Source organism: Hemitrygon akajei, chromosome 8 (assembly GCF_048418815.1).
Source record: "Hemitrygon akajei chromosome 8, sHemAka1.3, whole genome shotgun sequence".
Classification (NCBI taxonomy): Eukaryota; Metazoa; Chordata; class Chondrichthyes; order Myliobatiformes; family Dasyatidae; genus Hemitrygon; species Hemitrygon akajei.
In genome coordinates this window covers 125,695,736-125,712,931 of record NC_133131.1, presented here as the reverse complement: position 1 = coordinate 125,712,931, position 17,196 = coordinate 125,695,736, and the positions used below count along the sequence as shown (strand labels likewise).

Sequence of the window (17,196 nt, the reverse complement as noted above, 5' to 3'; positions counted from 1 at the left end):
TGATGATGAACTTCAATAAAAAAATAAATTACAAAAAAAAGGAAAGGGCTGTAGGTTCCTGGATGGTGGTGAAGGGACATGGGTTGCAGGGGGCAGGAAGGGCCAAATGGACCAGGAAGTCATAAAGAGATTGAGAAGCAGAAAGTGATGGGGTAGAGGAGTGTTGGGGGTGGGGGGAGAAGCAGGAAGAGGGAAATATGTGGTGGAGGGATTCCGCTGGACTGGAAGTAACAAAATATACTGAATGGTGAGGCTGGTGGGGTGAAAGGTCCTGGCTTTACTATAATTACAGTAGAATATTAAAGGAATGGTAAATGAACACTATCCCAGTTTTACATCTGTTTTGCATAATATTTACATTTAAGCGAAAATTGCAGCATAAAATTGGCCTTTCCACAGAAATCCTGACCTGAAAAAGGATCTTAAAACTGACGTGCTGAGCTTTCCTTTCTTCATAATTTCTGCCAGATTTCTGTTTTATTCCTATTGTCACTCAGGAGTGAAAGAATGTGTAGTATTTTAGATTGGTACTTCATGGTATCATTAATTTATTTTATCATTAGGAACTGTTCGGTGCATATGGAGTAGAAGTTCTCATTAAATTTCTAAAGATTGAACCAATGAAGTTCTACAGTGGCATGGGTCACAACAAACTCATAGTGGCCACAGTTGACTGTATCTGGTAAGATTTATCTTGTGTTAAAGCAGTAAAAACATTTGATTACCAATGCTGCTAGCAGATTCAAAGCAATGTATAATTGTATCATAATATATAAAGAAAGAAGCTTAATCATGGCTATCCAATTTCATTATGCTGCTTGTTCTAACCTTTGTGGCATTTTTATCATTCTCTGAATTCGTTCCAGGTCACAGAATCAGTTCATTCACAACACAAGAACAGACCCATTGACCCAACTCATGCTGACCAGGGTGCCTACTTAACCTGGATCCATTGCCTGCATTTAGCCCACATATCTCCACACCTACCTATCCATACATGTATCTACAAATCTCTCACCATTTTAATTTCATTCACCTCTACAATTTCTTCTGGTAGCTCGTTCCATATACCCACCACCCTCTGAGATCACTCTTAAATCTCCCTCTCATCTTAAACCTATAGTTTTAGATTCCCCTCCTGGGAAAAAAACTGACGAGTTACCCTATGATTTTAAAAACTTGCATAAAGTTATTACTACTTGCTACTTCACATCCTTTACCTCAGGGAAAGCAGTCCTAGCTTATCCGGTCTCTGCTTGTAACTCAAGCCCTTCAGTCCCAGCAATATCATTATAACTTTTTTCTCCTCCCTCTAACTTAATCACATCCTTCCTATACTGTGTTTTGCAGTAAAATCCAGTTGCCATTCCTCTGCCTCCTTTCCAGTTGATCTCGATCCTGTTGCAACCTTCTTCACTGTCCACCAATTTTCATGAAGGACATTGCACCCAGCACTGATCACTGCAGCACAATGTTGTTCACAGGCCAGTAATTTTTTTTTTAAAAAAAACTCTATTATTGCACTCTGTTTTGTATTCAGCCAGGTAGTTAACCCTGGATCGCATATGATTTAAACTTTCAGATCAACCTCCCTTATAGGACCTCACTGAAGTAAATGTAGACAATAAATACTGCTCTGCCTCTTCATCCTTCCTGGGTACCTTTTCAAATATCAATCAAATTCACATGATATGATATCCAATGCAAATGACTGTGCTAATTATCGCTAATCAGTCCTTACCTTTCCAAACATAGATTATGTCTCTAAGAATCCCCTCCATAACCTTCCTACTACTGATGTTAGGCTCACTGGTTGTAGTTCTTTGGCATGTCCTTGTAGGCCTTCTTAGATAGAGACAAAACAATGACCACCCTTTGATCTAATGAGTGAGAGCAGAATTAAAAGCATAGGCCAAGTGTGAAATACAACTTTTAAAATAAATGCAATTTAAAGTGTGGGTAGAGCAAATTAATTCAAAATTAATGAACATTAAGCACTTCTTAAAATATAATTTTTGTTTTATTTATATTTTATTTCTTCATTTAGAATGCAAATCACACCCTTTGTTGTTGCAATTCCTATTTTCTACTTTAAGCCATCTTAATCAGTGGTGGACAACGTTGGCCAGCAGTGTCCAGCCTGCTTCAGTCAACAGCAAATCAAAACCAAGGTTATCAATTTAACGCCTAACATAAATGGTTGACCTCAACGATTAGAAATGTATTGCCCAAACCCTAGCCTATCTTAATAAATATCAACACGTGGAATATTTTTCAATCAGATATTAAAATATTCAAATTATTAAGTGAATTATTAAAATAGATAGTTTAAGTCCTAAGATATTTAAAAATTAATGAGCAATTGGATTGTAATGTAGAAGTATTTGAAACTTACTTATCCCTCTCCATTGAACTAAAACAAATTGCTGAGCCCAAGTATACACGAGCTGCCACAGATTCAGCACTGTAATTTTCATGGAGAAGCTTAGGAAGATGGGCTCCAAAACTGGACTCCATAAGAAATGTAACATAGGAGTACAGTCAGAATGACCGCAAAAGGACCATTCTGTATTTTTGGGATTGTTTTCATGAATGGTCAGGTAATTTTTTTTTACCAGTGTGCCTTTCCCCACCATTCTCAAGACAGAAGAAGTATTCTGCTTCATTGAGTTACCAATTTATTCTCTTTAATGAAATTTTTTCCTACTTTTTTACTTATCTCCTTATCCTGAATGGATTAGTTCTTCACTGGCATATGGTTCCAAGAATCTGTTATAAAATGTTGGCTGATAACAATATGACTCTGAACCAATCAGCATTTTCATAAAAATTGTTTTGTTACACAATTAATAATAGAACCAATATGGTAATTAAAACAACAGTTCCTAGTCACATCCCTGGAACAGCAGCGACATAAATATTCAGTAGTCCTTGACACCATTCAGCTACAACTACAATTTGAAGTAAAATCTGCCCAGTCAATCCAGAAAATAAATAGTTCAAGAGAAAACAAAACAATGCACTCTTATGTATTCTAGTGTCCTAAAGGTCTGGTAACAGCAAATGTGGGCATTTCTAATCATTTGTGATCTTTAACACTTTTTATAACGTTATGGGCAAAGAGACTCTCCATCAATGACAAAATCTTTTTTATTCATGATCATGCTACTTCTTGTTAGCTGGCAAGTTCTTTAATACAAGAAGTTATTATAGCAAATAAGCTTTCATTAAGCTGCTTAACCCATCAACTATTACCACAGCTGCAGTTTTTAACAATGCTAATTGACTGCATGATATCGCTATTCTAAGCTAATTATGAATTGTTTCTGCCTTCCACATCATGCTACAATGCCTTCCTTCAGGAACAACGCATTTGCCACAGTGGACACTTTGCTAAATTGGACATATCCTGAAAGGAACATTGAACTGAGTCCTTGAATTTTGCTGCCAATTGCAGCACCTTATGTTTCACAGCTGAAATCAGCTAATGATTTAAATATTGTTTGAAACCTGGCATCGCGGATACCCATACTGCTCATTTCACCATAGCTTTAACAAACGGGAAATAAAATAGTTTGTTCCATAATTTTCATTTGTAACTTGGTAAATCTGAGCAATTTTATTCTTTCAAGAATAAAGTAGGTCTTCAAAATTAATGAAGTACAACACTCTTGTGACATTGGTTACACTGAAAACAGTTTATAGAAGTATATAAATTAATAGACCCCAAAAAATTGACAATTCAGAAAATGACCCAAAAAGGTGAAGGTGAAAGAACATGTCATAATTTGACTAGAGCAATATTGGTAAGACCATAAGACATGGGAGCAGTATTAGGCCATTTGGCCCATCGAGTCTGTTCCACCATTCAATCATGGCTGATTCTTTTTTCTTATCCTCAGCACCACTCCCCAGCCTTCTCCCCATGACCTTTGATGCCATATCCAATCAAGAACGTATCAAATTCTGCCTTAAATACACCCAATGACCTAGCCTTCACAGCTGCCTGTGGAAATAAATTCCACAAATTCACCACCCTTTGGCTAAAGAACTTTCTCCATATCTCAGTTTTAAATAGACGCTTCTCTGTCCTGAGGCTGTGCCCTCTTGTCCTAAACTCCCCCATCATAGGAAACATCCATTCCACATGTACTCTGTCTAGGCCTTTCAACATTCAAAAGGTTTCAATGGGATCCCCTCTTCAACCTTGTAAATTCCAGCAAGTACAGACCCAGAGCTATCAAACGTTCCTTATTCCCAAAGTCATCATTGTGAATCTCCTCTGAACCCTCTCCAATGCCAGCCCATCTTTTCTTAGATGAGCAGCACAGAACTGTTCACAATATTCCAGGTGAGGCCTCACCAGTGCCTTATAAAACCTCAGCATCACATCCCTGCTCTTGTATTCTAGACCTCTTGAAATGAATGCTAACTATTTCTACTATCAAAGTGCATGACTGCGCATTTTCCAACATCATATTTCATTTGCCACTTTCTTGCCCATTCTCCAAATCTGGCTAAGTCCTTCTGCAGCCTATCTGTTTCCTCATCACTACCTGCCCCTCCACCAATCTTTCTTTCATCTGCAAACTTGGCAACAAAACCATTTATACTATCGTCTAAATCTTTGATATACAGCATAAAAAGGAGTGGTTCCAACACTGACCCGTGAAGAACAGCACTAGTCATTGGCAGCCAATCAGAAAAGGATCCTGTTATTTTCACTCGCTGCCTCCTACCGATCAGCTAATGCTCTAACCATACCAGTAACATTCCTGTAATACCATGGGCTCTTAACTTAGTAAGAAGCCTCATGTGTGACACTCTGCCAATGGCCTTTTAAAAGTCTAAATATACAATATCCACTGTATCCCCGTTATCTAACCTACATATAATCTCTTCAAAGAATTTCAACAGGTTCATCAGGCACGATTTTCCCTTGAGGAAACCATGCTGACTTTGTCCTATCTTGTCCTGTGTTACCAAGTGCTCTATAACCTCATCCTTAACAATTGACTCCAACATCTTCCCAACCACTGAGGTCCGGCTAACTGGTCTATAATTTCCTTAACTCTAGGTATTGTTTATCATAATAGAATTAAATACGTACATGATACACCATAAAGTGGATATAAATGTTGAAGAGGAACAGTTACTTTTCATACAAGTCTTTCCATGACCTTGCACATCCTGAGATTTTGGAATACTTGTTTATACAAAATTGGGACATTATAACACATGTTGAAATTTGCGGAGACCTCTCTGATCATTGTGCATGACATTTAAATCTCTTCATTGCTCTTGACGCTATATTTTATCAATATTATTAATACAGCTCTGTAATTAACATAAACACATGTCAGTGTGACACTGTGAAAGTAGCAATGAAAAATACTGAATTTAGCTATGACTGTCCACATTACTACCTAAATACAAAAGTGGCAAAGGAATCAGCAAAATATGAGAGTAAACTCAGGAGAGCAGAAACCAGAGGGATTTATTAAATGGACAAGATAATGAGCTGTTAGAAAACAAATTCTGTTCATACAAGTCATTGTTGAATAAAAATGGATGTCACTATTATTGAAAGGTTTATTTTCTCAAGAATCTGTCCTGAGCCCAACAATAATGAAGAAGGTATGGCAGTGGCTCTACTGCATTAGAAGCTTGAGGAGATGCATTATGTCAACTCTTACAAATTTCTGTTGCTATACCATGAAGAATATTCTGACTGATTGCATCACAGCCTGGTATAGAGCCTCCAGTGCACAGGATCATTAACTCATCCAGCTCCATCATGGACACAACCCTCCCCATTATGAGGATATCTTCAAGAGGTGATGCCTCAAGAAGATGGTGTCCATTATTAAAGACCACCACCCTACAGGACATACTCTCTTCTCATTACTACCATCACAGAGAGGTACAAGAGCCTGAAGACCCATACTCAATGACTGTCATGTCATATGTCAGTGATAATAAACTTGATTCTAGGTGCAACCCAAAGTCATCTCCAAAGTATAGTTATTCTCAATTAGCCTCATACCCACAGTCAGTGGGAATATCGTGGTAAAAGGAAACTGAATTTAAAATATTTATGAATTTGCCTTTATCCCTTTGTATTTATTAAGGAATGGGTACTAAATTATCATTCTGAATCCACATGTGCAGAAACAGTTTTGTCAATCAATTATCTGAGATACATGGGAATTTTAACTATGTTTGATTTATCAGCAAGCAAAAATAAGAAGGTTGCTGCAAATAATAGACTAGACTTTATTTATTTAAGAACAATCAAAATTCTCACTTTTACAACCAGCAGCCATTTTGGAGATCTCGGAGGAAGTGTGTTGAAACCAGACTGGTGACTTAAGAAGATTTTCAGTAGGATTGAGAGAGACCAGGAGACTGGAAGAAGTTTGAGGGATGGAGGGAAATTGAGAGTGAGGATATCTCCAGTGAGTGAGAGGAGAGTTATACAATCTTCCTCTAGAGGAGTTGCAATAAAAGAATTGGTCAAATTAGCAAGTAGCAAGTTTATTTCTGCTGCCTTCCTCCTTTCTTAAAGAGTGGAGTGATATTTGCAATTTTCTAGACCTTTTTGAAAGATCATTACTAATACCTCCATAATCTCTACCGCTACCTCTTTTAGAACCCCAGAGTACAGTTTATCTGGTTCTGGTGACTTGCACACCCTTGAGTCTTTCAACTTTTTGAGCATCTTCTTTCTAGTAATAGTAACTGCATCCACTTCTCTTCCCTTATACCCTTCAACATCTGGCACACTGCTAGTTACTTCCAGAGTGAAGACTGATACAAAATATTTACTTAGTTCATCTGCCACCTTCCTCTCCCCCATTATTATTTCTCCAGCCTCATTTTCTAATGGTCCTATATTCACTCTCATCTCTTTTATTTTTTTACATACTTGAAAAAGCTTTTGCTATCCACTTTGATATAGTTTGCTAGCTTGCTTTCATACTTCATCTTTCCCCCCAATGATCCTTTTAGTTGTTCTCTCTAGGGTTTTAAAAGCTTGCCAATCCTCTGTCTTCCCACTAATTTTTGCTTTGTTGTATGCCCTTTCTTTTGCTTTTATATTAGCTTTGACTTCATAAGTCAGCCATGGTTGTACTATTTCACCATTTGAGTATTTCTTTGTTTTTGGAATACATCTATCCTGCACCTTCCTCATTTTCCCTAGAAACTCATGCCATTGCTGCTCTGCTGTCATCCCTGCCAGCATTTCTCTCCAGTTTACTTCGGCCAACTCCTCTCTCATACCACTATAATTTCCTTTACTCCACTAAAATAATGCTATGTCCGATTTTACTTTCTACCTATCAAATTTCAAGTTGAACTATTGTGATCACTGCCTTTCAAGGGATCTTTTACTTTAAATTCCCTAATCACCTCCAGTTCATCACATAACACCCAATCCAGTACAGCTGATTCCCTAGTAGGCTCAACGACAAACTGCTCTAAAAAGCCATCTCATAGGCATTCAATAAACTCACACTCATGAGATCCATTTTCAACCTGATTTTCCCAGTTGACCTGCTTGTTGAAATCTCCCATGACTATCATAACATTGCCCATTTGACATGCCTTTTCTAATTCCTGTTGTAATCTGTGGTCCACATCCCAGCTACTGTTGGGAGGCCTGTCTATAACTGCCATCAGGGTCCTTTTACCCTTGCAGTTTCTTAAGTCAGCCCACAAGGATTCAACATCTTCCTATCCTATGGTATATCTTTCCACTGATTTGATGCCATTCTTTACTAACAGAGCCATGCCACACTCTCTGCCTACCTTTCTATCCTTCTGGTATAATGTGTAACCTTGGACATTCTGCTCTCAACTACAACCATTCTTCAGCCATGATTCAGTGATGGCCGCAACATCATACTTGACATTTATAATAATGCAACAAGATTCATCCACCTTATTTCTTTCTCTCTGTGCATTGAGATATAACACTTTGACTGCTGCATTTGCTACCATTTCTGATTCTGCATACTTCATGCACTGATACTCACACTTCTAACTGCAATTATGTCCTATCATCTGCCTGCCCTTCCCAACATCTCTAACAAACCTGCCTGCGAGAATATTGGTTCCCCTTGGGTTCAGGTGCAACCCGTCACTTTTAAACAAGTCATACCTCCCCCAGAAGAGATCCCAATGATCCTGCCTCCTTCACCTGTTTCTCACCCATGCATTGATTTGGACAATCATTCTGCTTCTACCCTCACTGGCGCGTGGCACAGGCAGCAATCCAGAAATTACTTCCCTGGAGGTCCTGCTTCTCAGCTTTCTGCCTGGATTTCTAAATTCTCTCTTCAGGACCTCTTTGCTTTTCTTTCCTATGTCACTGGTACTCAGTACGTACAAGGACATCTGGCTGCTCTCCCCCTCTCTCTAAGATGCTGTGGATGTGATCCGAGACATTCCCGACCATGGCACCTGGGAGGGAACATACCATCCGGGTGTCCTGGTCACGTCCACAGAATCTCCTGTCTGTTCCCCTCACCGTCCTGTTGCACCTTACATCCATCATAACGAAGTGTTTCGAGAGGCTCGGCATGAGGCATATCAAGACCCTGCTGCCCCCTCACTGGACCCCCTGCAGTTTGCGTACTGCCCCAACCGCTCAACAGATGACGCCATTGCCACCACCTTCCACCTGGCCCTAACCCACCTGGACAAAAAAGACACATACATTCGGATGCTGTTCATAGACTTCAGTTCAGCATTCAACACAATCATCCCTCAGAAACTGATTGGAAAGCTGAGCCTATTGGACCTGAACACCTCCCTCTGCAACTGGATCCTAGACTTCCTGACTGGGAGACCTCAGTCAGTCTGGATCGGGAGCAGCATCTCCAACACCATCACACTGAGCACGGGGGCTCCCCAGGGTTGCGTGCTCAGTCCACTGCTGTTCACTCTGCTGACCCACGACTGTGCTGCAACACACAGCTCGAACCATATCATCAAGTTCGCCGATGACACGACCGTGGTGGGTCTCATCAGCAAGAACGACAAGTCAGTTTACAGAGAGGAGATGCAGCGGCTAACTGGTGCAGAGCCAACAACCTGTCTCTTAATGTGAACAAAACGAAAGAGATGGTTGTTGACTTCAGGAGGGCACAGAGCGACCACTCCCCACTGAACATCGACGGCTCCTCGGTGGAGATCGTAAAGAGCACCAAATTTCTTGGTTTTCACCTGACGGAGAATCTCACCTGGTCCCTCAACACCAGCTCCATAGCAAAGGAAGCCCAGCAGCGTCTCTACTTTTTACGAAGGCTGAGGAAAGTCCATCTCCCACCCCCCATCCTCATCACATTCTACAGGGGTTGTATTGAGAGCATCCTGAGCAGCTCATCACTGCCTGGTTCAGAAAGTGCACCATCTCGGATCGCAAGACCCTGCAGTGGATAGTGAGGTCAGCTGAGAAGATCATCGGGGTCTCTCTTCCCGCCATTACGGACATTTACACTACACGCTGCATCCACAAAGGAAACAGCATTATGAAGGACCCCATGCACCCCTCATACAATCTCTTCTCCCTCCTGCCGTCTGGGAAAAGGCTCCGAAGCATTCAGGCTCTCACGATCAGACTATGTAACAGTTTCTTCCCCCAAGTTATCAGACTCCTCAATACCTGAAGCCTGGACTGACACCTTTTCCTACTGTCCTGTTTATTATTTATTGTAATGCCTGCACTGTTTTTGTGCACTTTATGCAGTCCAGTGTAGGTCTGTAGTCTAGTGTAGCTTTCTCTGTGTTTTTTTTTATTACGTAGTTCAGTCTAGTTTTTTGTGCTGTGTCACGTAACACCATGGTCCTGAAAAATGTTGTCACATTTTTACTATGCACTGTACCAGCAGTTATGGTCGAAATGACAATAAAAGTTGACTTGACTTGACTTGACTCTTGAGTCCCCTATCACTACCACTCCCTTCTTCTCCCCCTTTCCTTTCTGCACCATAGACACATGCTCAATGCCAGTAACCCAGTCTCCATGGCATTCCTCTGGGTGGTCATACCCCACAACAGTATCCAAAATGGTATACTTAATATTGAGAGGAATGACCACAGGGGTGCTCTGCGCTAACTGCCTATTCGCATTTCTATTTCTCCTAACAGTCACCCAGCTACTCTCCTCCAGCATCTTCGGGGTGACTGCTTCACTGTAACTCTGACTGATTATCTCCTCACTCTCCCATACAAGCAGAAGGTCATCCAACTCTGCTCCAGACCCCTAACACAGTCTTCAAGGAGCTGCAACTGGATGCACTTCATACAGATGTAGTTCCCTGGAAACCCTGGTTTTCCCAGGGCTCCAACATCCGGCATGAAGAACACGCAACAGCCATTTACTACACTAGAAAAACTAAGAGAGAACAAAAAGGAACCTTAACAGAAGCTTATCCAGAGCCAACGCCTCTTTCAAGCTGAAGCCTCCTCTGAGCCAAAGCCTGGCATTCCTACTCTCACCACTAGCCGCCCTGCTTGTCCTTTCTGTACTTTTAAACAAGCGTCGCCTACCTGCAAGAAACCTCGTCACTGCAGCCTGCTCCTGCCCCTGACTGGGCTGTCGGATTAAGCCTGAATGCTATTAAGCTCTCCTGTTAAGCAAGCATTGCCAACCCGTGAGAAACCTTGTCACTGTGGCTTGCTCCTGCTGCTGATTTGGGCTGTCAGAATAAGCCTGAATGCCTGCGAAGCTCTTCTTTTAAACACGTGCCACCGACCTGTGAGAAACTTCATTGTTGTCGCCTGCTCGCTGTTGGAGTTTGTATCTGATTTCTACTGCATTCATTAAGAGAATTTAATAACTCACTAACAATAACATTTAAATAACATTTAAAGGGCTTCAGATTCCTGGATCATTGGGGCCTCTTCTGGGGGAGGTATGACCTGTACAAAAAGGACGGGTTACACCTGAACCCAAAGGGGTCCAATATTCTAGCGGGCACATTTAATAGAGCTGTTAGGGAGGGTTTAAACTAATTTGGCAGGGGGATAGAAACCGGAGTGATAGGGTTGAGGAAGGGGAAAACAGAAATAAATCAAAGATAGCATGCAACAGAGATTATAGAAAGAACAGGCAGGAGATGAGGCTTAATTAATTAATAAAAAGATGAGTTACAGGGCAATGGAGGCATGGTGCAGTTAAAACAGAAAGCAGCAAATACTGGATGGAAAGTGTTATATTTGAATGCACGCAGCATTAGGAATAAAATTGGCGATCTAGAAATTCAGCTACAGATTGGCAAATATGACATTGTGGCCATCTCTGAAACTTGGCTAAAGGATGACTGACATTGGGAGCTGAACATCCAAGGATATAGGGTGTACCAGAAAGATAGGTTAGTAGGCAGAGGGGGTGGCGTGGCGTGGCTCTGTGTATAAGAAATAATATTAAATCATTAGAAAGTGATGACATAAGATTGGAAGGTGTAGAGTCTCTATGGGTTGAGTTAAGAAATGGCAAGGGTAAAATGACCCTAATGGCAGTTGTATACAAGGCTCCAAACAGCAGCCGGGATGCGGTTTACAAATTACAGCAGGAGATAGAAAAGGTGTGCCAGAAAGCCAATGTCATGATAATTGTTGGGGATTTTAACATGAAAGTGGATTGGGAAAACCAGTTAAGTACTGGACCTCAGAAGAGAAAATTTGTAGAATATCTAAGGGATGGCTTTTTAGAACAGCTTGTTGTTGAGCCCACTAGGGGATCAGCTGTGCTGGATTGGGTGTTGTGCAATGATCTGGAGGTGATAAAAGAGCTTAAGGTTAAGGAACCCTTAGGGAATAGTGATCACAATAATATTGAGTCTACATTGAAATTTGAGAGAGAAAAAATAAAACACAATGTGTCAGTATTTCAGTGGAATAAAAGAAATTACAATGGCATGAGAGGGGAACTGGCAGAAGTTGACTGGAAAGGGACATTTGCAGGAAGGACAGCAGAGCAGCAATGGCTGGAGTTTCTGCAAAAAATTAGGGAATTGCAAGACAGATATATTCCAAATAAGAAGAAATTTTCAATTGAAAAAGGACACTGCCATGGCTGACAAGTGTAGTCAGAGCCAAAGTAAAAGCAAAACAGAGGGCATACAAGGAAGCCAGAGCTAGTGGGAAGATAGAGGATTGGGGAGCTTTTAAAAACTTGCAGAAGGAAACTAAGAAGGTCATTAGGAAGGAAAAGATGAATTATGAAAGGAAGCTGGCAACCAAGTATACTTAATATAGTATATATTATATAATATATTATACTTAAGACTAGTATACTTAAAGCCTTTTTTAAGTATATAAAGGGTAAAAGAGGTAAGGGTAGATATAGGACCAATACAAAATGACGCTGGAGATATTGTAATGAGAGATGCAGAGATGGCAGAGGAACTGAATGTGTATTTTGCATCAGTCTTCACAGTGGAAGACGTCTGCAGAATACTGGACATTGAAGAGTGTCAGGGAAGTGAAGTTTGTGCAGTGAAAATTATGACTGAGAAGGTGCTCAGGAAGCTTAATGATCTGAGAGTGGATAAATCTGGATCTGATGGAATGCACAGTTGGGTTCTGAAGAGAGTAGCTGGAGATATTGCGGTGGTATTGACAATGATCTTTCAAGAATCGATAGGTTCTGGCATTGTACCGGATGACTCGAAAATTGCAAATGTTACTCTGCTATTTAAGAAGGGTGGGAGGCAGCAGAAAGGAACCTATAGACCAGTTAGCCTGACATTAGTTGTTGGAATCAATTGTTAGGGATGAGATTACGGAGTACCTGGAGGCACATGACAAGATAGGCCAAAGCCAGCATGGTTTCCTGAAGGAGAAATCCTGCCTGACAAGCCTACTACAATTCTTTGAGGAAATTACAAACAGGGTAGACAAAGGAGATGCAGTAGACGTGGTGTACTCGGATTTTCAGAAGGCCTTGAACAACATGCCACACATGAGGCTGCTTAGCAAGGTAAGAGCCCATGGGACTACAGGGAAGTTACTAGCATGGGTGGAACATAGGCTGGTCAGCAGAAAACAGAGAATGGGAAAAAAGAGATCCTATTCTGGCTGGCTGCCGGTTACCAGTGGATTTCCACAGGGGTCGGTGTTGGCACCACTGCTTTTTATGATGTATGTCAATGATTTGAACTACAACATTAATGGATTTGTGGCTAAATTTGCTGACGATACAAAGATAGGCGGAGGAGCAGGTAGTGTTGAGGAAACAGAGAGACTTAGATAGTTCAGGGGAATGGGCAAAGAAGTGGCAAATGAAATACAATGTTGGAAAGTGTATGGTCATGCACTTTAGTGGAAGAAATAAATGGGCAGACTATTATTTAGATGGGGAGAGAATTCAAGATGCAAAGGGACTTGAGAGTCCTTGTGCAAGATACAGGTTGTGTCGGTTGTGAAGAAGATGAATGCAATGTTTGCATTTATTTCTAGAAGTATAGAATATAAGAGCAGGGATGTGATGTTGAGACTCTATAAGGCTTTCGTGAGATCACACTTGGAGTATTGTGTACCATTTTGGGCTCCTTATTTTAGAAAGGATATACTGACATTGGAGAGGGTTCGGAGAAGATTCATGAGAATGATTCCAGGAATAAAAGAGTTACTGTATGAGGAACGTCTGGCAGCTCTTGGCTGTATTCCCTGGAGCTCAGGAGAATGAAGGGGCAATCTCATAGAAACATTCCAAATGTTAAAAGGCCTGAACAGATTAGATAAGACAAAGTTATTTCCCATGGTAGGGGATTCTAGGACAAGAGGGCATGACTTCAGGATTGAAGGACCTCCTTTTAGAATGAGATGCAGAGGAATTGCTTTAGTCAGATGGTGGTAAATCCGAGGAATTTGTTGCCACAAGCTGCTGTGGAGGCCAAGTCATTGGGTCTATTTAAGGCTGAGATAGATAGGTTCTTGATTTGCCAGGGCATCAAAGGGTGAAGGCAGGGGAGTAGGAATGACTGGAAGAATTGGATCAGCCCTGATTGAATGGCAGAGCAGACTCGATGGGCTGAATGGCCTACTTCTAATCCTATATCTTATAGTCATATGGTATTAATGGAAATCACTGCCTGAATGGGTGTTGGAGGTAGAAATAAAAGGGTAATAAAAATTACATATCTTTGGAGCAAGTCTTGTTTCTCAACCCTAACTTATTTTTTCTTGCTAAGGGCTTAATAGGTCAAATAACAGCATTTTTCATTAATAATCATCAGGATTGAAGAAGTTGGAATGATGTGATTTGACTTTAGAAAAAAATATAGTAGGATTCAGATCTCTCAGGGACTGATATTTTTAATGCCTTTAGAATTTATGATACAAAATTAGGAGAGAAAAATATTAGTGAAAGAAATATGTATTTGTACAACATATACAGTAGTTAGCCAATGTACTGTAGCTCATAACAGATTAAAATGTAGTTTAATATCAATTATGGAATCTTTTCCAAAATGATGACAGAGTGGGATGCTTGTATATTCATGGATCAGTTTCTTGGCCATTCAGTGAAAAACATAACAAATTAATCAGTAATTATAAACAGAAATCTACTTTTTATTTCTATTGCAGGTGTTGTATTGTTGGATGTTGTACAACCGAGAACAGTTTCCTTGAAATGGGAGGCATTTTCCTTCTCCTGGATTTGCTTGAAGTAAGAATTCAAATTGAATGTTACTGTTTCTTGAATAATCATCTGGTGACTGTGAGTTCAAATAACACTATGACAACTTGAGAATTTTAAATTTATTTCAAAGTATCAGTAAAGAGAAAAGTGCTGTCAGTAAATGTAACGAGGCCATTGATTGTCTTACATTATTAACTAGATCACTTATATGAAGCTGTTGTTTAAGAAGGATGAAAATAGATGGAGAAACTGCAGAGCGGTCAGCCTATCATAAGTGGCAAAATAAAACATTCTGAAAGACTAGGTAAATGATCATCGATAAAGCTATGATGTAAGGTAATAGGTAGAAAGATTAAAAGAAGTCATGTGGAGAAGTATCAGGTGAGCATTTGATGGGCCATAGTCCAAAGGTTACAAACTGAAGACGCATAAGAATGAAGATTCTGGAACCTGGAGCAAAATGCAAACTGCTGGACGAACTTAGTGGATCAAACAGCATCTGTGAAAGCAAAGGAATGATCAGTGTTTGGGGCTGAGTTCCTGCACTAAGACTGGCTTTCTTGGTTCCTCATTCACATTTCTAGTGAGAACTTAAAGATGAACTTAACAGGCAGAAAGTGAATGTTTTTAACTCCAGCAGTAGCTCTAGTGAGAACAATCCCTTTAACTAACACAAAACTAGACTTTAAATTTCCATTTTAGACATGCCTCAGTATTCAAATTCCATGCCAACTGGGGGTCTCCTAAGTGTGGCGGAATTGCAAATTGATAGGAGCATTGAACATCCAGATGTGGTGACTGCCCATTGTACTTAGCAATTTTTTTGAAAGATCTATTACATAGTATTACACAATACAATATTATTTCCAAGTCATTGGCTCTTTTTCAGTGCATATGGACCTGGTGGATTGAAAACTTTGCATCTGCACCATTATAATATCATGAAATGACATGTAAACTATTTAATTGGGTTAAACCACAAACTAAGTAGTATATAGCTTTGTCATGACAATAGATATGGGTAAATGGCAATAAGTGCTGCTCTTGCCTGTGATGGTTTCATTCCAAGAATTCTAAAATGTTATGAGATCATGTTCATGATATTTTTATTGCACGATATAAAATGACAGTTCTTAATATGAAAAATACTCAATGCATTTACATGTAGAATATACCTTTATCAAAAAGAACAAAGTAAAAATATTTCTTTTGAAAGTGCAGGATAATAGAACAATAAAGTATAGCAGTTAGCCTAAAACTTTACAGGACCAGACATGTGGATTCTAACGCCCCCTGTTGTCTGTAAGGAGTATGCACGTTCTCCCCAATGACTATGTGGATTGCCTTCAGGTGCTTTGGTTTTCTTGCACATGTCAAATATGTATGGGTTAAGGTTAGTAAATTATGGATATGCTATGTTGATGCCGAAAGCATGGTGACACATGCAGGCTGTCCTCAGGATCAGTTAGTTGTTGACACAAATGACTGTATGTTTCAATGAACATGTGATGAATAAAACTAATCTTTATCTTTGAAGAAGGCTTCTTAGTTTTTAATACATAATGAATATAACATAAATACATAAGAACATTTAGTTCAGGAGACAGGGAGGAATTGAAACATGTGCAGAGGGAGCTAAAGGAGAAGATCAAGGTGGCTAAGGAGGAATACAGCTAAAGAACAAGCTTGGACAGAGTAGCACATGGGAGGTGTGGAGAGGCATAAAGAACATCACTGGCTTCAATCAGCCTAGCTGTGGAGCCTTGGAATGCAGCCGGGAATGGGCTAATGAGTTAAACCAATCCTTCAATAGGTTTGACAATTGCCCTCCTTTTCTCACTCCCCTCAGCACAATAGCCCAGATGCTGAGGCACTCCATGCTCCTTCAGCACCAACACCTTCCCTCTTGCCTCCTCCCTCCTCCAGTTCAACAAGTGGATGAACAACACAGGCTACCACTGTCTACACTCCTTCCTTCCCCTGAACCTTCCAACCACACCTTCACCTATCAACTGCTACTGTCCTGATCTTCACCTACCCCAATCCCCACCTTCTACCCACTCCTCAGTCATCATGGACTCACCTTCACTACTGTGCAGGTGAGAAGGGCTCTGGGGAAGCTTAGGCATGGCAAAGCATTGGGACCAGATGGTGTGAACCCCAAGATCCTGAGGGAGTGTGCTAAGCAGCTATGTGGAGTTCTCCAGCACATTTTCAGACTGAGTCCCAGCCTGGAAAGGGTATGGAAGACGTGAGGTCCCATTACCCAAGAAGGGCCAACTGAAAGTCTTAAATGACTACCATCCTGTGGCCCTGACCTCACACATCATTGAAGACCCTAGAAAGGCTGGTCCTGGCTCATCTCCGAGCCCTGGTCAGATCAGCCTCCGATCCCTGCAGTTTGCCTACCAGAAGCACACTTGAGTCAATGATGCTGTCATCTACCTGCTGAACAGAACCTGCTCCCATTTGGATAAGCAGAGCAACCCTGTGAGGAGCATATTTTAATGATTTTTCTAGTGCCTTCAATACTATACAGC

At 40.6% G+C, this 17,196-nt stretch overlaps 1 protein-coding gene across 2 annotated transcripts in view; it reads left to right on the top strand.

The window, feature by feature from the left end:
• The window catches only part of LOC140732236 (cilia- and flagella-associated protein 69-like), a 127,841-nt gene that overhangs the window by 63,778 nt on the left and 46,867 nt on the right, over nucleotides 1-17,196 (top strand). The window contains exons 15-16 of one of the 2 annotated variants that reach the window (XM_073054572.1): nucleotides 564-682; nucleotides 14,602-14,683. In XM_073054572.1, coding sequence (XP_072910673.1) covers nucleotides 564-682; nucleotides 14,602-14,683 — 201 coding nt within the window. Of the gene's footprint in view, nucleotides 1-563; nucleotides 683-14,601; nucleotides 14,735-17,196 lie in introns of both variants that reach the window. The other variant, XM_073054571.1, reaches the window with a different exon arrangement.